This window comes from Drosophila grimshawi, unplaced genomic scaffold (assembly GCF_018153295.1).
Source record: "Drosophila grimshawi isolate 15287-2541.00 unplaced genomic scaffold, ASM1815329v1 contig_848, whole genome shotgun sequence".
Taxonomy (NCBI): Eukaryota; Metazoa; Arthropoda; class Insecta; order Diptera; family Drosophilidae; genus Drosophila; species Drosophila grimshawi.
This window is the reverse complement of record NW_025063692.1, coordinates 21,345,983-21,373,705: the sequence shown is the minus strand read 5'-3', so window position 1 is coordinate 21,373,705 and position 27,723 is coordinate 21,345,983. Positions and strand designations below refer to the sequence as shown.

General features: G+C 39.6%; 7 protein-coding genes across 8 annotated transcripts; 4 read left to right on the top strand and 3 right to left on the bottom strand.

The window, feature by feature from the left end:
* Window positions 1-1,175: 1,175 nt before the first annotated feature.
* Window positions 1,176-14,414, top strand: LOC6565021 (serine/threonine-protein kinase minibrain). The gene is made up of 9 exons (XM_032737991.1): window positions 1,176-1,306; window positions 6,957-7,105; window positions 7,188-7,322; window positions 9,989-10,160; window positions 10,243-10,410; window positions 10,497-10,783; window positions 11,523-12,135; window positions 12,283-12,477; window positions 14,013-14,414. The coding sequence occupies exons 1-9, from the start codon at window positions 1,249-1,251 to the stop codon at window positions 14,024-14,026; spliced, it is 1,791 nt and encodes a 596-aa protein (XP_032593882.1). The 5' UTR covers window positions 1,176-1,248; the 3' UTR covers window positions 14,027-14,414.
* Window positions 4,191-5,695, top strand: LOC116805547. The gene is made up of 2 exons (XM_032737987.2): window positions 4,191-5,489; window positions 5,549-5,695. Exons 1-2 carry the CDS (start codon window positions 4,907-4,909, stop codon window positions 5,569-5,571), a joined length of 606 nt encoding a protein of 201 aa, XP_032593878.1. The 5' UTR covers window positions 4,191-4,906; the 3' UTR covers window positions 5,572-5,695.
* A 4,740-nt stretch (window positions 14,415-19,154) lies between the features above and the next one.
* LOC116805548 (serine/threonine-protein kinase minibrain-like) lies at window positions 19,155-19,703 on the top strand. Its single transcript, XM_032737988.2, has one exon. The coding sequence runs from the start codon at window positions 19,204-19,206 to the stop codon at window positions 19,612-19,614; it is 411 nt and encodes a 136-aa protein (XP_032593879.1). The 5' UTR covers window positions 19,155-19,203; the 3' UTR covers window positions 19,615-19,703.
* A 502-nt stretch (window positions 19,704-20,205) lies between these two features.
* Window positions 20,206-22,022, bottom strand: LOC6564591 (zinc finger protein 622). The gene is made up of 3 exons (XM_001991242.2): window positions 21,375-22,022; window positions 20,950-21,312; window positions 20,206-20,700 (listed from the first exon to the last, which is right to left on the bottom strand). Exons 1-3 carry the CDS (start codon window positions 21,882-21,884, stop codon window positions 20,350-20,352), a joined length of 1,224 nt encoding a protein of 407 aa, XP_001991278.1. The 5' UTR covers window positions 21,885-22,022; the 3' UTR covers window positions 20,206-20,349.
* Window positions 22,023-22,525: 503 nt separating this feature from the next.
* LOC6564592 (putative sulfiredoxin) lies at window positions 22,526-23,921 on the bottom strand. The gene is made up of 4 exons (XM_001991243.2): window positions 23,815-23,921; window positions 23,181-23,481; window positions 22,924-23,063; window positions 22,526-22,840 (listed from the first exon to the last, which is right to left on the bottom strand). Exons 2-4 carry the CDS (start codon window positions 23,287-23,289, stop codon window positions 22,628-22,630), a joined length of 462 nt encoding a protein of 153 aa, XP_001991279.2. The 5' UTR covers window positions 23,290-23,481; window positions 23,815-23,921; the 3' UTR covers window positions 22,526-22,627.
* Window positions 23,922-24,358: 437 nt separating this feature from the next.
* LOC6564593 (oxidoreductase OpS5) lies at window positions 24,359-26,489 on the top strand. Its single transcript, XM_001991244.2, has 3 exons — window positions 24,359-24,446; window positions 24,506-25,363; window positions 25,430-26,489. Exons 1-3 carry the CDS (start codon window positions 24,374-24,376, stop codon window positions 26,422-26,424), a joined length of 1,926 nt encoding a protein of 641 aa, XP_001991280.1. The 5' UTR covers window positions 24,359-24,373; the 3' UTR covers window positions 26,425-26,489.
* Window positions 26,303-27,607, bottom strand: LOC6564594. Of its 2 annotated transcripts, XM_032737989.1 has the most exons (3): window positions 27,458-27,607; window positions 26,523-26,648; window positions 26,303-26,368 (listed from the first exon to the last, which is right to left on the bottom strand). In XM_032737989.1, the coding sequence occupies exons 1-2, from the start codon at window positions 27,592-27,594 to the stop codon at window positions 26,525-26,527; spliced, it is 261 nt and encodes an 86-aa protein (XP_032593880.1). In that variant the 5' UTR covers window positions 27,595-27,607; the 3' UTR covers window positions 26,303-26,368; window positions 26,523-26,524. The 2 variants fall into 2 exon arrangements, with proteins under 2 accessions (XP_032593880.1, XP_032593881.1); XM_032737990.1 differs by lacking the exons at window positions 26,303-26,368; window positions 26,523-26,648 and adding an exon at window positions 26,793-27,379.
* Window positions 27,608-27,723: the final 116 nt, after the last annotated feature.

Below are 27,723 nucleotides of genomic sequence, written 5' to 3'. Positions count from 1 at the left end.
ATCAACAACAACAACAACAATCTAACGACAACAACAACAATTACTTAAGGAAAAGCTTATATTTGGCTCTCTCTCTCTCTCTCGGTGTGTGTGTGTCTTTCTCGCACTCTTCTTAGAGTCGCATTTGTTGTTGTGTTGTGTGTGTGTGTGAGAGAGAGTTGTTTTTGTTTTCGTTTTTTTGGTGACCGCGTGCACACACACACACACACACACACATGCACACACACACGCAGGCATTCAGGCAAGCAAAAAGCACCCACAAACAGCAGGGCAGAGCAGAGTGTATATGTGTGTGTGCCATGGATTTGCATTCGTATTGCAAGTACAACACATATGTAAATGCGGACACATGTGTATGTACGTGTGCGTGTGTAAATACGGTAAATAAATAAAAATCGCAACGTCATCATCATCATTGGAACTGCACATTATTAGAAGCAAACACAACAACAAGAAGCTGTACAACAACAGCAACTGCAACCACAACAACAGGAGCAACATAACAGTAGCATTAACATTAACATTCAGAGCAAATCCAATAAAACAAAAATAAAGACTTGAAAAGTGTGTTCATTACTTTAAACAAAACAGAACAAAAAACATAAAAATCAGTGATTGATAAATAACAAATATATATATAAATATATATATTTATATATATATACAAAGATATATACACATGCATGTGTATATACTGCATAACTGAACAAGAACAACAACATAAAAAACACAGGAAAAGTATTTGAAAATAGAAAGCAAACTAAAAACACAAACACAACAGTAAGGCAACAACCCAACAAAATATTTAAATGAATATACAGACACATGTATATTATATACACGAACAAAATTAGTAACCAAATTAACAACGAGAGGTAAATAATTAATTGCCGTTAATAATTAATTTAATCAATGTACATATAAATAAAAAAACAACAACAACAAGAACAACAACCAAATCGCAAACATTTACAAATTACGCAAATTATATGAACAAATAACGCAATATCTATATATATATATATATATATATATATATATATGTATATGTATATATATATGTATATATATATGTATATGTATATATATATATGTATATGTATATATATATGTATATATATGTATTATAAATCAATACATACACCAATACGTATACGTAACATATATGTATGCAGCATATATACCTACAACCAGGTATATAGCCAGTAATTCTTAAGCATAAAGCATTAAACCAACAACACAAGCCCCATGTATAGATTGGAGGATACGAATAGCGGCGCCGTTATGGATAAGAACAAACAGAAATGTAAGTACAAAACTACAAATTTCTAATCTAAATTTGTGTTCATAAGATAATATTCAGCTATCCTTGAACATTTTCAAAGCAAAAAAAAAAAATGAAAAAACACTTCTGTCCAAGGAAAATCAAGTCTTATCTGATCTTTGGGGCTCAGTTTTCCGAGGGTTGAACATGTTTAACACTAGGATAATTTCCGCCATTGAATGATCTGCTGATCTCGGTAAGGCAGGCCAACAAATTGAATGCAACAGCTGACGATCACTGTGACTATTCCCTAACCCTAACCCATTTATACCCTATTTTATTACACCATGCGCATGATTGCTTTTATAGTTTATGTAATTGGGAATTCTTTACAGTTTGGTGACTAACGGTTCTCTTAGCATCGTTACCAAACAAATTTGCTCTATTTTCATCACTCCAGAGAATTTTGTGTCCGTTTCACTTGTTTAAGTGGTTCACCACCTTAAAATTTGATGTTCTAACCAAAGGAGCATAACTGGATGTTCAAGTACCTAGTTCTGCACTCAATACAACATTTCCAATTGATGAGTCAAAACGATATCCTTTGGCCTATAACACCATACGATTATCGATTATCGATTGCTGATGACTTAAGAGCATTTTTAAAGAAGTTATGACCCCTTCCCATTGACGTGTCTATGCAATTGTTAATGTTTTCAGAGGAGCTTACACTCTATTTTCTATCCTGTACCCTGTCCTGATCTGATGGCCTTGGCCCATTTAATATTATTTGATAGTTCAGTTCAAATCAATAGCTCAAACAAATATTCATATAGAGAAATTCAAGTTTTCTTAATTCAACGCATTTCACTGACCCTGCTCAATATGCACTTTTAACAAAACACAAAAAAAAAAAATACTTTCAATTTGCATTAGGAAACAATGTCGCCATATTTACAAATGAATGTATTGTATTTGTCTTAACACATATTTTACTGTTCAGGTGTGTACAAACACACAAATCGTTATAATAATAATAAGAGTAATGTATTTTAATTGCAAACAAAATGCCGCATTGAAATTGTTCGCTGAGTGCGTGCAACGCTTCGTCGACGAGTCTCATAGCAAGCAGATGCTGCTCGATAGCTGCACCTGTTGCTGTCTCGCTTTATTGTGAGTGAGGCATGAGTGCGCTTCACACTTATCACTCACCTTTTGTTTGGCCATTGGGAGGAGCCAGCCTGTGTGTGTGCGTGTCTCTGTGTGTATATATATATATATATATATATATATATATATATTAAATTAGTAATAGTAGTTGTTGCCTGTTGCACTTGAGAGACTTCCCCTCTATTTGTTTAGCGCATTCATTCCACGAATTGCGATATCAGTGGCGCCGTCTGCCCCTCAGTTTGTCAAGTGCTTGTAATTTCCGAAACAACAACAACAACATCAACACAATACAAACAATTGCAATCATTCATGAGTCACAAACGAGCAGAGGCAGAGGCGGCAGTCTTTGCACAGTGCCCACAACACTGAATGTGATGGGTGACTTTGCTGATAACTCAGATTCTTAAGAATCGATGCGAAATACATTTCATTTGCTTCCGCTTCCGTCGATCTGCTACAGTTTCCGCCCCCTCAACTACTCCTGTTGAAATACACTCTTTGCCACAAAAATGTGGTCACTTCTATTATGGGGGTCGAGGCGAAGATGAACACATTAGACAAGTGCGCAGACTGCAACGCGCCTCCCCGAATTCTAAATATATTTATTAGCACACACACTTGCAGCATGGCGTGGCAAAGTGTGGCACGTATTATCAGAATGCAGGCCAGACGTAGGGCGCAGGAGAAGACTCAATTTAGCTCCATAACCAAGCAAAATGGCAGGGGATAAACTTTGATTTAAAATACAAACTTTTAAATGAAACTTGCCGATGATTAAATACCCTGTTTTATTTTCAAATCTAAGCGATAAATGTTAATCGAAAATTAAGTTGTTCGCTCCCAATGAAAATTACCATTTTTGGATTGATTTTCTCTCAAAAAAAAAATAGCCAAATATTTTGCAGCGCGATTAAAGTGAAATAAAATTTGCATTTAATTTACTTTTGTTTTTCCGACTTCCTCGTCGAAGCGGAGAAACCAAAGAAAGCGTAAAAGATGTGCGTGTAGGTGTTCTACATATAGCCCAGGTATTTATTTATTTATGTATACACACACACACATGCATTCGTATATACATACATACATAGATACATACATACATATGTTAACTCACGTTGAGTGCTGTCAGCCGGATAATTGGAATTTTTGTTATCGTTAAAGCTAGAAATGAAGAACAACAAAAACAAAATCTTATCAATAAAACGAAAACAAAGCAATAGAAATGCTAAATTTGCAAAAATAAAAAAGAATGAAAACCCAGCTGTTTGCCAATAAGCGAATAAGCTGTTTCTATTTTTTTTTTTTTTTTTTTTTTTAATTAAATAAATTTCTTGAATAACTTGGGAGTATGACTACAAAAAAGAAAACAAGCCCAGCTCGAGAAACCAATTGAGCAGAAATCTGCAAGTGTTACAAAGTCTACAAATACAAATTATAATAGCCAGTATAGTAAATTTTTACGCATTGGTTGCCCTTCTTTTGTTTTTTTTTTTTCACTATAAAGATCACAAATTATGCATTGGTTTTTAGAGTGAAAAATACGACTTTGGCAGCCCAGCCGCATACAAATTGTGTGAAAGTGTTGAATTGATTCGATCAGCTGCTGCATTTTGTCGGCCATTGGAGATCAGAGTGCATATCACGATTGCCCATCATCAGCATCAGCATCCAAGATGAGAATTTTTGCCGAATTGGCAACGGAAGCAGAAATGCAGCGAGACAACGCCTCGACATATATAAATAAAACAGACGCGTTTCTTCAGGCTAGCTGCCTGTCTAGCTATTAGCTGTTAGCTTTTAGCTTTTAGCAGCTAGCTGTTAGCTGTTAGTTGTTTTGTTAGCTGACTTTGGGGCCAGCTAAAAAATTGACGCAGTTCGCGTTGAAATCTCACGCGACGCAGATCGCGCGAGTAGTCGGCTCGGCTCATACACAAACCACATATATATACACACATATATCTGTATATATATGAATCTATATCTATATGTATATGCATAAATATATATTTGTGAAATGGGTTCTCCAAATAGTCGGCCAACAGTGCATAAATTAATAAATTGTTGCTTGATGTCAGCGCAGCGGAAGAGAAAATGAAATAAAAATTCTTTGCTTTTTATTTATTTGCAAAGTGGCTATACAAATAGTAGAACTGTGTGTGTGTGTCTCTTTGTAAATGTGTGTGTGTGTGTGTGTGCAATTTTGTGCAACATAAAACTGAAGGGAGAACCGAGGGAGAAGCTCAGCGAACGCAACGTCTTCTTACATTCTGCATCTGACAGTCAATAAAAATACACAAAAAAAAAAACAAAAAAAACGAAAGAAAGAAGGCAAGAAAGAAAACAGATATAACGCAAATAAGGAAGGAAATATTTATATAGCCATTAATATCAGCGTTTCGAGCTCAACACGGTCTCTTCCGATACGTTCACCCCTCCCCCCTTTACTTCACCTCCACCTCCACCTTGAAAATGTCAACGGCAGCTACGTCTTTGGTCTACTGGCAGTCAATGAACGGCGCTGCTGCGACTGCTGCCACTGCCACGACCGTTGACGTTGATGCTGACGTTGATTTTGACGTTGAGGTTGGCAGTGGCAGTGGCAGTGGCCATGTGGCGGTCGCGAACCCCCATCCAATGGTCACAGCCGCAGCTGCCCCAGCTGGAGTCAATGGCTCCAACGATTGGTTATACAACGCCGCAGCAGCAGCAACAACAACAACAACACAATGTCAACGTCCGTCTCCGTCCTTTGCTCCACGGCGGAGCAACTGGAGCAATGGAAGCAGCAGGTTCAATGATTTCGACAGCTGTGACACTGCGCACTATCAATTGCAGTTGCATCAAGAGCAGTTGCAACAACAACAACAACAACAAAAGCAGCAACTGCCGCATTATTTGGCTCAAATTGGCTGTCAGCATACGGTGAAGAGAAGTTTCGCCATTATCAATCCCAGTTCAAAATTCAGGGCAACTATCGGCGGTCAACAGTCCAGCGATCAATCGGATCACAATTTCCAAGAACAGCAACAACATCAGCCAACACAATGTGGTTGTAAGCATTAATTCAAACTGAACTCTACTTGAACAGTTGTCAACTATTTCTATTTATAGTCCTATTTAATTCCATTCCATAAGTCAAGCTCAAATGGCAGGAAAATGCAAGGAAATGCCCACCTAAAAAATAGCTAAAAGCTCAAGCTAAGCTCGCCAACTGGCAGCGTTATAAGCACGGATAAAGCTTATGTTAATGTTAAGATTTATGTTGATATTACACATTAGTTTTATCTATATAATTGTGTATTAGTTGGTGTGGGAGGGAGAATGCTGGCATTGCGATCGTTGCCATGCGCCATAAGATGTCAATTTGCATTTGCTTCTTGCTTCTTGCTTCTTGCTCTTCTCTGCTGCGCTTGGCGGCAATTGCGAAATGCAATATCAGTTTCGTGTCTATGTTTTATAGCCCCAAAACACCCAAAAACCCCCCGTTTGCAGCATGCGCTACCCTTTTGTGCTATTTTTGACTCGTAGCAAAACAGAGAGACAAGCAATATATATATATATATATATATATATATAAGTATGTATGAGTGTTCGTTTGTGCATATTGTGTAATAATTTGTGTTGGGCGATTTTTGTCTAGTTCTAAATTTAAGTCGAAACGTATTTTCGGCTTCTTTCGGTCGGTGTTTGGCAGCAGCAGCCTCCTCAGGTGTGCGCTACACAAGACAGGTGCTGCAGTCGCCAGCTCACCCCAGGAAGAGTCGGTCAATGAACCACACCCAACAGAACAGGGAGGGATTCTTATACATATATATACATACATATATATATATATATATATATATATATATATATTATGCACAGCAGCATCCATCAACATAGGTTTTTTGGCAATCGTTTGATCTTAGACCTGCCACGCAAATATAGTATTTGCTGAGATATGCCACAGAATACACAGAAATATATATATATATAAGAGCTAGCTCAAATGTATGGTCTATAGTAGATTCTCGTCACAGACTTATCGATTGTCGAGGTTTATATAATCGAGACCCAAACGATTTCTGCATCGCTAATAATCATAATTAATTTCCAAATGCCACCATAATTGTCTATATAATCAATCATTCATGTTTAATTATAATCACTGCAACTGACGACTTTACATATACAAATATACGTAACTGGTTTTTCCCAACCTATTTGATTATAATTTTCATAGCTCTCTTTAGTTTGGGTTTATTTTTAGCTTATTTTTGTTGTAAAAATTGATGCACTGAAAAGTTCAAAAGGATCTTATGAAAAGATAAATGTGTTTAGCATTAAATACGGGGTGGCTACTAGTCGGGCAGTCTCGATTAGAACATTATTTCGATGTGTTTCTAAAGTGTTTGTGGACACTCAAAAACTCGATGTACTTATAAGAAATATCGACATATTTAATAACTATCTCTGACGCTTTCTCTCTCTCTCGCTCTCTCTCTCTCTCTCTCTCTCTCTTTGTGTGTGTTTGTATTAGTATCCGCTGGATATGGTTCCAGTGCGGGCGCCGTGGACACATCGCAGGGCAGCGGGAGCGGTGGTGGCAGACAGCGCCATGCGCCGCTCTATGGCCGCTTTGTGGTCGAAGAGGAACTGCCTGCCACGCATCGTGATGTCATGCATCATGTGAGTATATTTTTTTGAATTCATCATTACATTACATACCCAATAACCGAACTGACTCATCCTCCTCATCCTTGTCACACAGCACTCTAGTCCTTCGTCTTCGTCGGAGGTGCGAGCCATGCAGGCACGCATTCCCACACACTTTCGAGATCCGGCCGCGGCACCGTTGCGCAAGCTCAGCGTCGAACTGATTAAGACCTACAAGCACATCAATGAGGTGAGTACATCACACACACCCCCACACACACCCCCCCACCCCCCACACTCACACACACAGACCAATAATCAATTCATGCAAGAGAGTTCAAGGCATATTTCAATAACTAAAAATGATTTCTATATTTAAAATTGATTCGAATAGAACATATCCTAACTAACTAACTAATTAGAAAGTGCCTTTTAACATTTATATTTGCCCAAAAATTATTCATACACTTCTCATTATCTTGTGGCATTTGATTCATTTGCATTTCGCCTTGGGGAGAGGTGAAATGCAATCATCGAGTCCAATTATTTTATATATGTGTAACGAGTAGTTACAGTCGGATTACAGTGCTATTGGGTGGCAACGTTGGTTAGCAGATCTAACAGCAGCATAAGAAGAGGAGTCATAGAAGAACAGCAGAACGAGAGAGTCGAGTTCGTGAAGCGCACCGTTAAGATCGTCAATAAGAAGTCATCAAAGTCCCGAGTATCTAAAGTTGTAAAGTTGTCGGAGCGGCCAGGAAATAAGTCATTGTTTTATAAAGTCGAACATAACGTTGTTAATCCAATACTCATATTTTACTTACAACTACTATATTAATACTAAACTGGACATAATCAGTCCTACATACATTCTCGACTCGTCCTTAAAGATGGGACTGAGAATTATATCTTATATATATATATATATAATTTATATATATTTTATATATATAATATTTACCCATCAAAATCCTTACAATTGACAACTGAGATAGCCTTGGCAGCATCTGTAGCAGGAGAAGCAGCAGCAGCAATGTTTTTGGCAGTAACATGGCTGTCGATCAGCGAACAATTTTAGCTGTAGCTTTTGGCCATGCCAGCCTGTCCGCTTGTCCGCCTGCCCTTGACCCCAAAATTAGCCTTGGCCTCCCCCCTCGACGAGAACATAAAATGCAGCCAAGTGATGATTGGGCAACGCACACGGGCATTTCTCGTTGCTGTTGTTTGTTGACTTGTTGACGGACGACACGCTACTGAAATGATGGCTGATGGCTGTTGGTTGATGGTTGATGATTGCTGGTGTCATTTGCAGCCAAAGGAACTTAACATTACCTTGTTGTGCTGCTATTAAGTATATGTATATACTATCAACCGTAGATAGCTACTCCAGATCTGTTACTCGGATGGTGTTTCTCTAATATGCATAATCATAATCATAACTGATTTCGAACAGAGAGCACAGATATAGAAAAGAATCGAATCGATTTGAATTGTCAATTTTGATTTGTTGAAAGTCAGTCAGTTTTCAGATGTGCCAAAAAAGGCAAACAATGATGATGCTGATGCTGATGCGTCTCATGATTATAATAATTATAGAAACGTAAAGCGCAGCTGCTATTAATTAATGAGCCGGCAATTTGTGGTCAAAGGCAAGCCGCCAAGCAAGTAGCCAAAGCGCTGTTAGGCCCCGTTACTTGTTACATTGTTGGTCTTTTCACAGCCTTATCAGCTCATATGGAGACGCTGACGTTGACCGCTGACGTTAACACTGACTGCGACTGCGACGCTGTAGTGTATGCTACAGTTTTGCACAAACGCTGCCGGCAACAAATACATACGCACAGACAGGACAGAGAGAGAGTGCCAGCGCGAGCTAAAAAGAGCGCAGCATAGCAGCGATTAACTGTGACGTTGGCTCAATGATAGAAAACGTCATTGCCAGGCAACAACAACAAGAAGAACAACGATAAAAGTCGACTTCGATGTCTGCACTGGCACTGGCATACACCCATTTTCGAGCATTGCTCTCAGTGCGGCGCTCCCCACGTTTATTTCAACAACGCGCCGCCCCCCTCCAAAAATACAAGGCCCAGCAATTGTGTGCAGCCTTCTTTTAGGCGTTGTTGAAATTGTCGCTCTCGCTTTCTCTCTCTCTCTCACTGGCTCTCTCTCTGTGTGGTTACACCAATGCTTCTTGTTGTTGTAAAAAGCTGCAAAGAGCACAATAGCTCTCCGTGCTGCTCTCTCTCACCATTCGTTTCAGCCTGCTTGCTTGCACGGCGGCGGGCAACTCTCTCGTTCGCACCGACGCTTACATGCGGGGTTAGCAACAACTTTTTTGCCTTCTATCGCAGCTGCAGCATACAACACATTTCTCGCCAAGCCAATGAGGCAGTCGACTTGTAGAGGATGGGGAGGAGTAGGGGAAGGGAATGGGAATGGGAAGGTAGAACATAGCGTTTAACCACAGTGAGTCAGGCAGGGGAGGGGTGGTGAGTGGGCAGCGAAGTGGAGGCTAGGCTGACTGACTTTGTTTGTTTGATGTTTGATCTCAATCGAAATCGAGAGAAATTTGCTAAATACAACACTATTTGGATAGAGCATTAATGAGGAACATGTACAATTTCAATCAAATTCAAATACAATCGATTTACGCTCTTAATGAGTGAAGGCATTTTAAAATTGCCTTCTTAATTAAATCAAAAATTACAATTATCAATAATTTATTTCGAATTTATTCATTAGAATAAAATAAAATCATGAAATGAAACTAAAAATGAACTAAAACATAATAAGAATACGTGTACAGCTTTGGCTTGTAGCTAAAATACGAACCCAAATCCATACACACAAATATTTTGTAAATATTTATTTGCATTTATATATATATATTCTTATATATTTCTTATCGTTAAGGTTTACTACGCGAAAAAGAAGCGACGAGCACAGCAGACACAGGGCGACGATGACTCGTCAAATAAAAAGGAGCGAAAATTATATAACGATGGCTATGACGATGATAATCACGATTATATAATTAAGAATGGCGAAAAGTTTCTGGATCGGTACGAAATTGATTCATTAATCGGTACGTATTCTTGTGATGATTTCAAATGTCAATAGTGAATTATATTTATATATAATATGTATTATTCGAATTGCAATTGCAGGCAAGGGAAGTTTTGGTCAGGTGGTTAAGGCCTACGATCACGAGGAGCAATGCCACGTGGCAATCAAGATAATTAAGAATAAGAAACCGTTCCTAAATCAGGCACAAATCGAAGTCAAGCTGCTCGAGATGATGAATCGTGCAGATGCTGAAAATAAATACTATATCGGTATGTATATTATATAGATATATATATTTATACATGTTGCTAGCACAGCTCAAAAATTGTTCTCTCTTTTTCCGTATAAAATATAGTCAAGCTCAAGCGTCATTTTATGTGGCGCAATCATCTGTGCCTCGTATTCGAGCTGCTATCGTATAACCTATACGATCTGCTAAGGAACACAAATTTCCGTGGCGTCTCGCTGAACCTCACGCGCAAATTTGCGCAGCAGCTCTGCACGGCGCTCCTGTTCCTGAGCACACCCGAACTGAACATAATACACTGTGATCTGAAGCCCGAGAACATATTGCTATGCAATCCCAAGCGATCGGCCATCAAAATTGTTGACTTTGGCAGCTCATGTCAGCTGGGCCAGCGAGTAAGTAAACTTCCACTCCCCACCTAGATATAGTGTTAGACAATTCCATCGATTTTCATCATTGCTCTTCAATCGATAAATATCGTTTTTTTTCGTTACTTTTCATTAGTTGTGTAAGAGTTTTGAAGAGCTTTTTTTTTATGTTTCGGTGTGGAAAACTTATTTTTATTGTATTTAGATAACTGTAGATATAAACATGAGGTGGTTTATATTAAGACTAAGTTTACAAAGATATTAAAGAAGAGCTTTCAAGTTCAAGTTAACTAGAATTAAAATTAAGTTAATTATCATTGTTTGCGTTATCAGCTTTTTGATAGCTTTATTTTCAATTAACAACACTAAGTTATTTTCACTTTATAAACTTTATTGAATGTATTTAGACTAGAAGCCCAATGCTTAGTCTTTCAACAACAATAATAATTATGAAACGATCGATCAGCTAGAGTTCTGTGAAACGAAAAATTAGCTGCAGCAGCCGGCCGATCAGCGAGAGAGAGAGAGAGAGAGCTGCTAAACGCTGGCTGCTGCAGCTAAAACTGCACTTAACATAATGTGCATATGTAATTAAGACTAACTATAAGCTATTTATATTAAGCCACGCAGGGCTCCAAATTCAAGCATGTGAGCAACTCATAAGCAATGAAATGTCTTTGCTGCAGCTGCCAACAATCATATTAAATAAATTTACTCATAATCTCTCTCTCTCTCTCTCTCTCTCTCTCTGTCTTTGTCTGTATAGATCTATCAGTACATCCAGTCGCGGTTTTATCGATCACCGGAGGTGCTGCTGGGCATACAATATGATCTGGCTATCGATATGTGGTCGTTGGGCTGCATCCTGGTCGAGATGCATACGGGAGAGCCGCTCTTCTCCGGCTGCAACGAGTTCGATCAGATGAACAAGATTGTCGAGGTGCTGGGCATGCCGCCCAAGTATCTGCTGGATCAGGCGCACAAGACGCGCAAGTTCTTTGACAAGATTGTCACCGACGGCTCCTATGTGCTGAAGAAGACACTTAATGGCCGCAAATATAAGCCGCCCGGTTCCCGCAAACTTCACGATATACTGGGCGTTGAGACGGGCGGCCCGGCCGGTCGCCGTCTGGATGAGCCCGGACATTCGGTGGCAGATTATCTAAAGTTCAAGGATCTAATATTGCGCATGCTGGACTTTGATCCCAAGACGCGCGTCACACCGTACTATGCCTTGCAGCACAACTTCTTCAAGCGCACCACGGACGAGTCGACCAATACGAGCGGCGCGGGCGCCACTGCGAATGCTGGCACAGGTGGCAGCGGCAGCGGCCCCGGCGGCTCATCATCCGCGGGCAGCGGCAGCGGCCCCGGCGGCAATGGCAGCAGCACCGGCCCCGGCGGCGGTCCAGGCACAGCTGGCGGCGGCGGCGGCAACAGCGGCGTCGCTGGTGGTGGTGGCACCACCGGCGGCAATGGCAATGGCAACAACTCTGGAATTGGCGGCACCGGTGGTGGCAATGCACCCGGCGCCAGCAGCAGCGGTAGCAGCAGCGTTGTCTCCTCCAGTGCAGCTGCAGCAGCAGCAGCTATCATCGCTTCCAACTCCTCCTCAACTGGTGGGGGCAACGGCAACGGCGCCTCAACACAACAACAACAACAACAGCAGCAGCAACAGCAATCATCAGCTTGCGTCGTCGGCATCGATCCCCAATGTTTAGGTGAGTAAAATCCAAAAATGGAGCAACTCTCTGGAGCAGCAGCTTCAGCTCTTTTTTGGCTCTCTTCCCTTGCTTTTTTTTTTGTTTTCTTTTCTTATTCTTTTTATACACTTGCCATGTAGAAAATGTTTTCTGATTTTTTAGATTTTTCGTTTTGTGTTTTGCTTTGCCGTTTTTGTTTGTTTTTCTTCTTTTTGGCTTGAGGTTAATGCGTGACTAAGCCAATATCATGATAAATGCCTTATCACGATCCGGATGTTCATCGCATAAGCGAAACGACCTCAGGCCCAATTACAAACTACTTGGTAGATTTCTTTGATTTGAAAACCCTTGGAGAGCGTGTGCCCGTCTCCCAATTGGGAGACAATATTTATGCATCGATAAATTTCATATTCATTACCGTTTTTCCATTATCAAAAAAAAATCAAAATGGTTCTTAATCATTTTTATAGATCCCATTTGATTTGAGCGCTTTCGATAATTCGAGTAAATTCAAGAGTATTTGGAAAAAGAAATTGGTTTTGCAGAACAAATATTATCGATTGAAAGCATTGGATATTTTAATTTTTTGGATATGCATATGCAAGAAATCATGTTTGAAACATTTTCCAAATCAAAATAGATGCGCTCATAAGCTCTGCAAGGGATTTGGATTGTATGTACTCCAATTAATAAATAGTAAATTGTATTTATTTTTAGTGTATTTATAGCATAACATTCTTGTACTATTTTAGTTTACAATGCGTTCTGTTTAATGTTAATTATGTTGCCACTGAATTCACACAGCACTTTTACTTTTAATTTATTGAATTGAAATGTATAATCAACAGTTGGGGCTATATATATATATACTCGTATATATATATGTATAGTGCCAACTTTAGTCAATATCCTTCCGCCCAAGATTTTGTTTATTTGCATGTCTGGCCGTGTCCTGTCTGTGTGTTTAGTATCTTTATGTCTGTGTGCGTGCCTCAAGAAACCAATTCGATTGCATTAAATTATCTATATATTTTGTGTTTAATTAAGCTAAAAAATTATTATGGTAATTATTTAAAACAATGTTTCAAATTGTAGCTAAAAATGCGAACACCAACAAAATTTACAAATCTGAATACGTATAGTATATATGTATATATATATATATATATATACTATATCTATGATTATTATTTCAACAATACGATAAAAATTTAGTTGCATTTACATAAGTATATACATGTATTATTAAGCATATAATTATCATTAACTGTAAGTGTTCTTTTGTTTCTTAGAGGTAGCACCCTATTCGAAAAACAGTGCTGTCAAACGTAGTGTTATTTTTTTTTTTGTTATTTTGTTTCGTATACATTCAAAAAGCAAAAGCAGGAAAAGAAATACCAACTAATTTATGTCCCAATTATATGCTCTCTCTTTCTAAAAAAAAAACAAAAAACAAAAAAATCTGTATGTAACTACATAATTATTAAAAAAAAAAACAAATATCAACGATAAACGACAACAACCAACAACAAAAACAACAATCGCCTTTCCAGATGAGCGCCGATGACCAGCAGAGGCGACGACACCAACACCCACAGCAACAGCAACAGCGGCAACAGCAACAACAACAACTGCAACAGCAACAAAAGCAATGGCAAATTAGGTCTCAGGATAAGAATAGCTGTTGCAGTTACAGTAACAGTAACAGTAGCAATAGCAGTAACGGTAACGGTAACCGACTGACTGCAAATCGAAAAAATAGTTGAGCCAGAATCGCAGCAGCCGTTGTGCTATCGATATCGATATGTTTGTAATCGATAAGCATCGTTGGCTTTTTGGTTTCCACTGCGTATTTCTATAGGCCGTCTATTGTAAATAACCAGAGGCTCCAGCTACTCATAACATTTTTCCTAATGTGTGGCGCGATTAACTCTTTTTTTTTCCTAATACTTAATTATATATATATGTGTACATATATGTATGTGATTATACTATATACATATGCCAGACTCTTTTTTTTTGCACCTAGAATACATATAAATAGGACTTGAATTAGACACGCTCCAACTGAAAGAAAAAACAATCGAATGTTAATTGTAATTCTTTTGCTCCTTGTTTCGTTTCATTTTTCGTTATAATAATTTTTTTGTTTAATGAAATGACGCTAACAGCTAAGCATTTATTTATAAGCAATTAGGGCCATAGAATTGTATATCTAAGTAAAAAGTTAAAAATTACGAAATCTGTTAAAATCTTAAGCATAACATAAAACAAGGAATCCTTAACGACTTTCTTAATGACTGCCATACACACTTATATATATACGCATATATATATATAAATAGATGAGTATATGTATATTATTCATGTATATGTAATATGAAATAACAATATAAGTTTACAGTACATTAACATTGAACTCACAGCGTAATAACTGAAGGCAAGCAAATCAAGCAACATGAGGATAACAGCAAATACAAGCATATATACAAATATATGCCGATATATATATACACATTCTTCTGTGTAGATTGAAGCGGTAGTCGATTCTTTAATTATACCTACTTACATACATACTCACATACACATACACACATACACATACACACATACACATACACACATACACATACACACATACACATACACATACACACATACACATACACACATACACATACACACATACACATACACACATACACGCATACACACATACACACACACACACAAAACAAACACATAAATGCAATATGTACTTGACGCGGACGCATTGAATTCTTCACCCTACTCCTTGCGCAACAACAAAAACAACAGCTATAATGTATAACACACACAGACACACACACACGCACACCATAACATATACACTGTCAACTATTGAAAGTACATATGCATTTTTCGTCTTGCCATTTACTCTTTTGGTTGTCTACTCCGGCCCCGCCCCTCACAGCTCGTTCGACTCGTCGTCGATCCACGAGTTAACAGCGCCTTGTTAAGCTGCTTGAGTTAACAGCGCACTGTTAAGCTGCTTAAGCTGTGTCTTTCTGCATCTTAAGTGAGAGTCCCAAGAGGAGGGATATTTGTGCACTGTTTGAAACTATTGAAATCGCAGCAAAACGAGCTCTTAGGCTTTAGTTAACTGAGACTGATACTACATACATACCTACATACATAGTTGTAACACGGTTGACGATGATAATATTTCTTCCAAAAAACTACAAAATAAAGTGCAATAGGCAAAAGCGAATGCTAAACAACACGGCTCGATCAGCAATTTAGATTTGTCGATGCATTCTTTCTCTTTCTCGCACAAAAGCAGAACTTGCTGTGTGTGTGTGTGTCTGTGTGCCTGTGTTCGTGTGTGTGTGTGTGTGTGTGTTTGTGATTTGTAGATTTGTAGATTTGTTGTTCGAGTCAATCTCAGTTCTCTTGTTCTCCTGTTCTCTTGTCTTGTGTAATTAATCAGTGGCCACATTTTCATACATTATGTCCAGGCGCCGCTTTTTGTGATATCTACATAACAAACCCAAAAAGGAAAACAATATAAAAGCTCTCTTCCATGCATTTGAAGTCTTTACTTGCATTTATTATTTATTATTTTATTATTTCCGTTCACATACACACAATATACTGTAAAGTGAGTCGCGATCACGAGCAAAACATGAGTATGTAGGGCATTTATTGGCATATACACCCACACACAATACATGATTGTACATACATAAAAATAGATAAGATGGATTCTGTCTGCATGCCACAGTTGAGCAACGAGCTATTTCATTGCTCGCATTAAGAGGCAGCACTTCCAAACCCTTATCCTGCCCCCTTTCCCACCCCGATCCTATTCTCTCACACTTCCATACACACAGGATACACCCACATATATATATATATATATATATATGTATGTATATATATATATATGTATATATATACATTGCATACGTAAAGAAAGCTTTGAAAAAGTTGTGCTTATTCTATATGGTAAAAGCAATGTTAAACAAACGAACGCAGCCTAACAGTTAAGTGGCAGGTCTTGGCACATTCATAACAAGCAACAGTATATATATATACATATATGTATATATACATATATGTATATATACATATATGTATATATATATATGTATGTGTGTATTATATATATATATATATATATATACATATATATATATATATATTTACTTATACATACATCAAGTTTTTAATTGATATAAAAATGATAAAAATTATGCGAATTACCAAATCTAAACACAAATCATAGATTTAGGCATGTAAAAATAGCAACAACAAAAAAAATAAGAAAATAAAAATAAATAAAAAAAATAAGCAAAAAAAAATAAATAAATATAAAATAAAATAAAATAAACGATGACGTGAAATCAGCAAGCAGCAGCAGCATAGTAATCAACGTTACAAGTTTAGCGCTTAGGGGCAACTTAAAGTACATAACTCAAATGGAATCAGAGAAATCTATAGCATGCATAACAAACTTAAATCAGTACTAAATGAAAACCTTAGCATTTAACGAATACATACAGACAAGAACACATATTATGCATATGCTGTATTATACATAAATGAATTAATGATGCGAAAAGCGAAAAGAAAAATCAATTGATTTTTAATACACAAGCACAGACAAAGGCAGAGGCAAACAGACAAACAAAGAGGGAGAGATGTAGATGTGAGATACATTCTCATATATAATATAATATGTGTGTGTATGTATAATTCAACAATTTAGTAAAAGCCCCAAGTAAACAATTCAAGAATTTAACAAATAACAAACATATATATATATATGTGTATATATATATATACATATAAATAACAACTTCAAAGAGTTATGTAAAATATTTAAAGCAACACCGCAAAAGAGTGTTAAAAGCTTAAGTTGAAAATATATAACATAAACAAACACTTCCATACATACATACATACATACACACGGCCACACACATACTTACATACATTTATAGATGTACACAGACAAAAAATACATGCATACATAGTTTAGTTAAAAATATTACGTAAAAAAAAAATAAAAATATAAAAAAAATCAAAACAAAAATCGAAACAAAACGAATACTAAAAGAAACTTGAAAATGAATTGCAAGCATTTTAGATCTAGGCAAATGAGGAATACCACAAACCATATTTAGAAATCACGCAAACAAAATTTAACAATACCAAAAACAAAAACATTAAACAAAAACAAAAAAACATATATAAAATACGAAACAAGGCGAAATGGATCAGAGATGGCGCCTTAAGGTATGCAGCAAGCTCTTAATGTTAAGCCTATGCTAACTAACAGCATCATACCAGTGAGCGAGCGAGTGAAGCACGTACAACATGCTACATGCTACATGCATGCTTTTATGTATGTGTTGCATGTGTGTATATGTCTGATTTTCTGATCGAAGGCAAACGTAAATAATAAAAGAGCGTAACAAAAACAAAACCAAATTTACAGAAATATAGGAGCTATGGCCGTTGAACGAATCAGTATTGCAAGAAAGAAATTTAAACAAACCAAAAAGAAAAGAAGAAGAAAAATAAAAAAACAACACGAAAAACGAAAAATGATAAACGAAAAACGAATAAATAACAACACTGATAGCAAAACTGGTTTGAAATGAAATGCATTTAGTTGTTTAGAACCCTTAAAATACCAAGTACAGATGCAATCACAATGAAAGTACATGGTAAAAACCAAAACACACACACACAACACACATACTCAAACAACACACACTTACACACACACACACACGTAAACACAAACACTTACACTAACACACACTCACGCATATGTGGCATTTATATAAATATAAACATAAAGCTGATGGTTTAAGTTTAATGAGTATGAAATAATTTATGAATAATTACTAATAATAAGTTAAAAACCAAGAAAAACAATTAAAATGGAAAAAAAAACCTAAAAAAAAAAATTAAAGCAAAAAAACTTGCAAAAAAAGCGAAAAATCCCTTCAATAAAAATTTATGATATAATCAACAAAAAAAAAAATCCAAACTCTTGCAGTGTGGCAACATTGCGTTGTTTATTGTACAGTACACATATTTACAGCACTGGCTTCGATTGAACTCTGTTTAACATTTACATTTGCAGGTCTGCTACTGCATCACACAAACAACAACAACAACAATAACAGCACAGCAGCAGTGACGGCAAATGCTATGAACTTTTCGGCGCTCAGTCTACAGGCGCAGCCAACGATAACAGCAGCGACCATCAATAATAACAGTAACAGTCTGAATAGCTTAAATAACATTAACATCAACAGCAGCAGCATCAGCAGCAGTAGCAGCAACAACAGCAACAATAATAGTAACAGCAACAGCCGCCGCAACATGTACAACAACATGGCCAACAGTTATGCGCACGCCATGGACTGCGATCCGCCGCATGCGCAACAGATGCCACCGCCGCCGCTGCCGACTGTATCTGCAGCAGCTGCGTTGCGTCTCGGCCAGCAGCCATTTGGACGCATGCGCGGCAGCAGCACTGGTGGCGCACATTCAAATTTTAGCAGCATTAAGCATAACGGAGCAGCAGCAGCGCCGCCGTCATCGTTATCGGCGTCGTCGTCGTCGCTGCTGCTGCCGCCGCTGCCACCACCCGCCGCACATCATCAACAACAGCAACATCAACAGCAACATCAACAACAGCATCAACAACAACAACATGCTCTGCCACTGCCGCTGCAGCTGCAAATGCAGCCGCCAGCACATCACAGCAGCTATGCGCCGGCATCGCTGCCTCTGGAGCTAATGCATCATTATGGCAACATGTCCGCTGCCACCTCGCATCTGATGATGACGGATTCGAGTGTTATTAGCGCCTCTGCTGCCGGCGGGCCTGCTGGCTCTGGGCCGGCCTCGTATACGACGTTGCTGTACCATCCGCAGCCGCTGCCGATGCCAATGCCACTGCCAGCGTCAGCAGTATCGTCGGCAGCGATGCCAGCATCATCGGCTAACATTAACATTAACATTAGCAGCAGCAGCAGCAGTACCGGCGGCATCGGCAGCAGCTCAACGCAGGGCGCCAGCAGCAGCGAAGCGTCCGCGTCGTCGCCCATGGTGGGCGTATGTGTTCAACAGAATCCTGTAGTTATACATTAGCGTTACCTGCCGTCTTTTAACTATTAATTCTATAATTTTTAGTCTTAATTTTATTTCCTGCTTTCTTTTTTTTTTTGTCAAACACACACACACACACACACACATGCATGTAACAACATTTCTTTCTCTCTCTCTCTCTCGTTCGTGTGTGTGTGTGTGCGGGCCGATTTTCCGTTATCTTAGCTCGCCAGCAGACACTGCTATTTATTGCACATCCATTCACACATTCACACGAACACACACTCACTCACACAATATAGCTAGCTAAAATTTACACAAGTCACTCATCACTCATCACACACATCAACTCGCACTTTTATCGGTTTATTTAAGTCACTCTCTCACACACACACACATACACACACACAATGCAGCCGTCTCGCTCAAATACACACACACAATGCAACCGTCTCGCTCACATACACACGCATACACACACACACACACACACACAACACGCTCATCGCTCATTTCTAGCTTACCGTTAGCAACTTCTTACGAATTAGTTTCCTTTTTTTTTTTTACCTAGTTTTAATATATATAATTGTAAAGATAACGATATAATTTTACCTATAAAGAATCAAAAGTAAATTTTATTTAATTTTTAATTTAAATTATGTAATTTTATTTGAAGAGAAAACGCAGTAATTTTAAATGAAAACAATTTTTTGCTTAATTTAAGCGAGAAAAAAAAAGATTTTTGTTTCTGTTTTTCGTTTGTTTGCAGTGAGCTGCTTAAATAAGCACCTGTGCGCGATAATGTTTCTGCAGCTTGTTGGCCTTGGTGCCCAGCTGCATCTGCCACTTGGACTGGACGCGCTTCATCAAATGAATGTCACGCGCCTTCCGCGCCGCCGCCTGCTGTTGTGTCTGCGTCCAGCCGAGAGCGCGATACTCGCTCAGCACACGATGCAGCTTGCGATCGGATTTCTTAAGTGCCACAGCGCGTTCCGGATGCAGCCGCTGTTTGTAGTAGCGCAACAGCGAACGGTGGCCAATCACTGCGCCCGATGGCAACACCAGCTGGTACTCGTCACCATCCAGCAAATCGGGTACAATCTCCTCATCAATGTCCATGCCCTCTTTCTGAAAGACAGACACGATAGTGAGAGAGTGAGAGTGAGAGAGACAGCTTGTAAATGCACATTTTATATATCATGTCCAAAATACAATCTTTCATTTGTAAGTATGACTACATGCATATTGGCACACTTCGTGCATATTGAGCTGGACAGTGGCGTAAATTAAAAAAAAGCAGTCGTGCATGGTGCTTGTCTTCACATCCATTTTACTGCCCAGGTGTGTATATATATGTACATGAGTGGACAGACTTACATTATCTGGATAACTGGCACTGTAATCGTAGTATTCGGCATATTCGGCCAGGGCGACGCCCTCGTGTAGCATCTGGCAGTGGCCCTTGTCCACCATGTGCTTGCGCACCGCATCCAGGGAATAGAAGGTCTTGCCGCGATCATTGCACCACAGGCAGATGAAATAATTGGCCACCTTTTCGCCCAGATAGTAGAGCAGGCCTTCGATATCGGTACAGTAGTCGGTGTCCGGTATGAAGAACGAATGTGTGAGTGACATGTGCTTCAGATTCTCTACAAGATCGTCGCTTTGCTGGGTGCAGAATAGGCAATCGCGTTCGGTCAGCGGATTCTCTGCAATTTTGTCCCATTCATCTGAGTCAATCTGCGGCCAGAAAATGAATATTGAGAAATGTTAATGTATAAGAGCAGAATCAGCAGGCTCACCTCCTCTTCCTCGATATCCTCAAAGTCATCGTCATCGCCGATCGCTTCATCTGCATCTATTTGCATCGCTCGCTCGGCGAATGCCAGACGTCCCTTGCCGGAGGCAGCTGCCGCCAAAGCTGGATGTGGACGTGGCTCCACAATGCTCCTTATGCAAACGGCAGTTTCAGTTTCCGATTGTGATTCTGATTGTTGCTTCAGCTGCTGCTCGAAGCGGATGAGAGCCTCCTTGTGTTTCTTGCTGTTGAGGTGATTGTCGTGGGCCTTTTGTGTGCCAAATTGTTTGCGACACGCGGTGCAATAGATGCTCATCTGTTGCTCCTCGATGGCCGTCTCTGTGGCGCTGCGCGCGCTCAGCACACGCTGCTGGAACTCCTCGGCAGTAACTGGTGGCAACTGCGCCACACGCCTTTTCAGATTGTAACGGTGCCAGTCGGTCTTGTAGTGGTCTCTCTGTATTTGCGCGTTGGCGAAGCGTGCATCGCAGTTAATGCACGTGAATTGTGACATTTTAACTCTCAACTGTTATTATTGGCGCTCTAATCTAATTTTTCTTAATTTCACAACGAGGCAGCTACTAAATGATTAACAATAAGTTGTCGCAACACGTTCCTTCTCACAGCTATCGATGAGTCGATAGAACGCTGACGATTGTTGTTATCGACGTGTAAGAGTGTGCACACGACACGAAGCTGATTGCTGTGATACACTACAGCGAGCTCAGTACATTTCTAACAACAACATATCGAATAAAAAAATCAAACTTTTTTGTATTTTTTGTTTTGTCTGATTTGGTATGTTATTACCTTAACTTTAAGCCAAAAAAACCGCCAAAAACAAATTATAATTTTGTTTTCCATTTTAACAACAAACAATTATATCACTAGCAGCAGTTTTGATTTAAGGAATTGTATTGATGATTATGATACATATGCTATTCCTTCATATATATGGTAGTCTTTTGCTCCTAATCATATTTAGATAGTTAGTCAGAACTATAGACTGGCCGACTTGGTTAAATTATTTTCCCATTAAGGTAATCACACATGAAATTATGCTGCCTCTATTTAAACAAACTATCAATATTGAATTTTTGAGCACAGCTTTTATAGCAGTTGAGAAGCTAATAATAAAAATCCTGCTTGGTTTTTTTTTTTAATTTAATATAAGACAAAATATTCATGTATATAAAAGGCAAATAGTTTGTAGACAAAAACAAGATAACAGCTCAGCAGATAATATAAATAAATAAATTATGCCAAATACTTGGGTGCACTGGATCCCATATAATGGTAAAGATCACCCAGTGTGGAACGGACTAGTTTCGCTTTTATGGTTTCCCGATTGAGGCGCTTATAGGCCTCAAAACGATGACAGCCGCCAAAGCTGAAATAATAATTTCCTCCTTCGCTGCCGATAATCCACAAGATATCCACTGGTGGCACTTCACCCTCGCTACTTTCCGACTACAACAAGCAACAAAAACAAACAATAAAAAGAGAAAGTGAAAACGACTGTGTATTAATTGAGTGCAACTAAATTTACGTACATTGATCGTTGCCATGAGTGACTGAACTTTTGGCTCGTCCAACACGGATGGTATTGGTCGCTTTATGACGCTCATTGGTACATTATGCACCTCGGCAATGCCCGCTGAATGTATTGTGTTGTCCATTTCACTCGCTTTGCCTGACAAGTGGTTATTTGTAAACAAAATTGTAACGATTGCAAAGCAAAGTCCGCCAATGTTGTGAAATTCTTTTGGCAACATTAAACATTGAAGTGGCGCTGGCGTTGCCACCTTACCGTTCTGTATCGTTAGCGATCTCTGCAATTGATGTCCGTTGGATGGCGTCTGGAGAGGAACCGTTTTGCGACCGTTTGACTTCAAGATGAAATGCCTAATGAAGCTCATGACGCTCCAGCAAAGCTATCAATTGGAAGCGTATCTTTGTCGAAGCGTTCAAACTTGTTTTCATGTGCGGCTTGTCGTCATTGTGTGTATGCTTTGTTGCACTGTGCCTTATTTGCTACTTATTTTGCTTGCTCTTTTCCTTCGTCTCTTCTTTTGTTTTTTTCCTTTACTTGATTTTGCATAATCAACAATCTGGTTGGCCCACGGCCCCAAGTGCAGGCACCCATAAACAAAGGCAGGCATACAAACACAGAAGCGATTGCCAATGCGATGTGATAAAAGTAAATGAAAATGAAATTCTAATTCAGTACAATGTTCTTGGGCTTGGTTTGTTTATACCCCAACCACATACACACCTATATATTTATATTTATATTTATATATACATGCATATATACAATGTACGTATAGCGAGTGCGTCAAGTACTTTGATAGCGTGCGGAAAATAAAAAACAACAATTGCTCACATGCGTCGTTTTTACAAGTGGCTGCCTATCAGTAGATAAAGATAAATACAAACAATACCTGGGACAATGTGCAAATTCAGCTTTACTCGCTCATTATCTGTCATCTAACTATAACGCTTTCATAGTCTGTTTATAACATACTGTTGGGCCTACAACACTGTCCCCTGTAATCGCTGTGCAGCACTGTGCAAAAATGCAAATTCAAATTGCAAGGCGCAAATCAAAATGGTCGCTACGCACTAAGGAATTATGGCGCTTCCGCAAGGAAAAATTAAATGGGCCAAGGAAAGAATTGGCACTTTAAATATTATGGTTTCTCCCCCAGACATTGAATCAGCAGTTAGTGTCTTTAGGGGCATGCACACAAATTAGAATTTTGTCTGGTGTCTGTGTTGTCTGTATCTTTACTTCGCGAACAATCTTCAATTAACCGTGACAATTTGTTCAACAAGGCCGACAAGCGAATTCTAAGCAATTTCAGGAACAATCGCATAATGTCGATTTTGCTACTTGTCTTACAAAAGGTAACTGACAACGGAAATTGATCAACAGTTATGCGAAAGCATTCTTAGCAATCGCTCCTTTTCCCAGTATTTTCATTTTCCTTTTTCTTGAAAATGCAAATGAATTTATTAAAAACATTTGTTTTGATAAGCAGTCTGATCATTGTTCAAATCGATAGCATACAAGGTGATTCAGGATACTTTCAGTTAATAACAATAATTTGTGTTCATCTCCTCGTTTTACAGATGCCGATGGCAAACGAATTGTGAGCAAATACGAGAGCATACAGCAGCTATATCCACAGCTCACAGCTCCCTCAAGTGAATCCTCGCAATGGCGCTACGCTGACAAGGACATGCAGCATCCATGTAAACGCGAATGTGTCGAACAGCAACCGATGACATGCTACTACTACATGGTGATCCACTATGATGACACCATGGCGGAGACCTGTAAACGCTATTTACAATCGAAATACCGTTTCAAGCTGAACGGCAAGGAGTACATCGATGGATTCAAGCTGCTCGCAGAGGAACCTGCCAACGATGATTGTAAATACGCCGACGGACTGGAGTCTCTCATAATGGTGGTCAACGGGAAGCTTCCGGGTCAGTCGATTGATGTGTGCTACGGCGACACCATCGTTGCGGATGTGATCAACAGCATGCACGAGACGACGACAATCCACTGGCATGGCATTCATCAGCGATCGACGCCGCACATGGACGGTGTGCCGCATGTCACCCAGTATCCAATTGAGGCCGGGCAAGCGTTCCGCTATCGCTTCGAGGTGGATCATGTGGGCACCAACTGGTGGCACAGCCACACCGAACATCAGCGCGCCTTTGGCTTGGCGGGGCCTCTGATTGTGCGCCAACCCATCAAATTGAATCCCCATGCACATCTCTACGACTACGATCAAACGGAGCATGTAATCATGATACAGGATTGGGTGCACAACTTCGACGAGAGCATCGCCGAGAATATTCTCATCAACGGACGCGGTCGCAACATGAAAAAGGACAGCAGATCTATGCCCACACTCTATTCCATGTTCCAGGTCGTTCGAGGCGGTCGCTATCGTTTCCGTGTCATCTTCAATGGTGAGTCAAGTCCCCAACCAGAGGCGAAATCACATATTTATTTTGTATATATTTACATATTTACAGGCGTTTCCAATTGTCCCATAAGCCTGAGCATTGACAAACACGACTTGGTGGTGATATCGACTGATGGCAATGACATTGAGCCCATCGAGGTGCAGAAGATAATGTTCCATGGGGCCGAGCGTTTCGATTTTGTGCTGCACGCCAATCAGGAGGTAGCCAACTACTGGCTCCGCATCAAGGGCTACACATTCTGTGCCAAGAATCAGCTGCATCAGGAGGCCATCCTGCATTACCATAACGCAGACCCGCACGACTTGGACACAAGCACATTGAGCTACGCATATGATGCGCCGGGCATTATGCTCAACGAGCTGGGCGACGATGCTGGTGGCGACAGTGCCGAGAGCATCTCGCTGGTTTCCCTAAACGCACACCATTTGCAGCCGTCCCTGAATCCGGCTACGACCTATTACACGAGCATGAATGCGTTTCAGTTACAGGGCGAAGGTTTTCGGTTTCAAATGGATGACATCACTTTCACCATGCCGAAGATGTCGTTGCTACAGACACGCAACCTGGGCATTGGCCAGTTCTTCTGCAACCGTTCGCAGCAGGCGTCGCTTGGCTTCAACTGCCGCAGCCGTCACTGCAAGTGCTCGAATGTCATCAATGTGCCGGCGAATAAGAATGTCGAATTTGTCATTTCCAGCAAATCGAATACGGCACATCCCATCCATTTGCATGGCTACACGTTTCGTGTGGTCGGCATGGGTGTGCTCGGCGAGGAGCGCATTGGACAGATCGAGCAAATCGATCGTCGGACACCGTTACCGCGTCGTGGACGCGGTGCACCGTTGAAGGATTCGGTGCAGGTGCCAGCGTTCGGCTATACGATCATTCACTTCAACTCGAACAGTCCCGGCTATTGGATATTCCACTGTCACATATCGACGCACTCGGAGAATGGCATGGCTGCTGTTGTGCGCGTTGGCGAAGATGCTGAAATGAAAATGTGCCCCATTAGCAATTGTGGTCTGTGCAGCTCGGTGGCGTAATTAACCTAACCTAAAATCCACTACTATTTAAAAAGTTAAATAAATATTATTTATAACAAGCTTTATTCTTTATTTTGAATTTTATTTACTAAATTTACCGTTAATAGGGTGTGTGAACAGTGTTGGTCAGTTGGCCCATGTGGCTATCGTTATCGTAGCGAAGTATAAGTGCCCATTTACCGATATCGATAAACGTATTACCCTGATTGGTGAGCACAGAATTTCTAAAACAAAATACAAATATTAATACTGATTCCGTCGAGGACACACAAATGCGAATATTTTTAGAAGCTGCCGATTAAACGCCCCTTACAAATGACATGTTAAAAAAATAGACAAGAACAAATTTATTCCGCAAATGTGGATAATTGTATATTTGTGACAACGTATGTACGTACGTACATGCAAGAGTCATTTGAGCTGAGGAGAAACATTCATGAGATTAACTTATGTTAATGTTATACAGTAAATTAATAACTAAATAATCAAATTAATATATTCTCGTGTCCACCGCTGCGTTTAAAGTCAGTTTACCGATCACCTTTTTCCTACAAGTACAGCTCAAGTATCGAAATTATTTTGATAAGTGGTCGAACTAGTTAAATTGGAGCTGACATTACTCGTTTGGCCGTCGAGGAGGCCGTACAAAGCGTTGGTGTTCAGTATTTGCTGCTGACCACTGCTCAGGTTGCTGAGGGAGATACTGGAGTTAGTGCTGCCGCCCAGCTCCTGCAGCATGTCACTGACAATGTTGTTCATGGTGCTGCTGCCGGTTGTTGCACTGCTATTATTATCATTATCATTAATAATAATAATTGTGTTCAGTCACACTGAGCGTTTAATTAAGCTAACGTTTTTGCTGGATTAGGTGTCGATTAGGGATTGAAGAACTTCTGTTTGTTTCATCACTTCGATGGTTTGCGTGACCAGGGAACTCTTCAGTTCCAATTTTTCGCTATATATATATATATACATATGCATATGCATATATAAATCAATATGCACCGGTTAAAGACCTACTCCCCAAACTCACTGTTTATCCTGTGGCAGCGGATCGCCACGCTGCCGTATTTCACCAAGTTTTGGTCTTTTGCCGGACGTGGGCACATATTTGTCGAGAGTAATATCACTGCCTTCCTCTTCGATTTCGCCCCAGTGTTTTCTTAGCATTATAATTTTGTTATTTATTGTATTTCAATTATCTGTTGCCATTCAGTTTATAATAAATGGTGGTAGTGTTGCGAAGCGTTTGAAATGTTTACGACCGGCAATCGAACAGCTGTTAGCAGTGCACATACG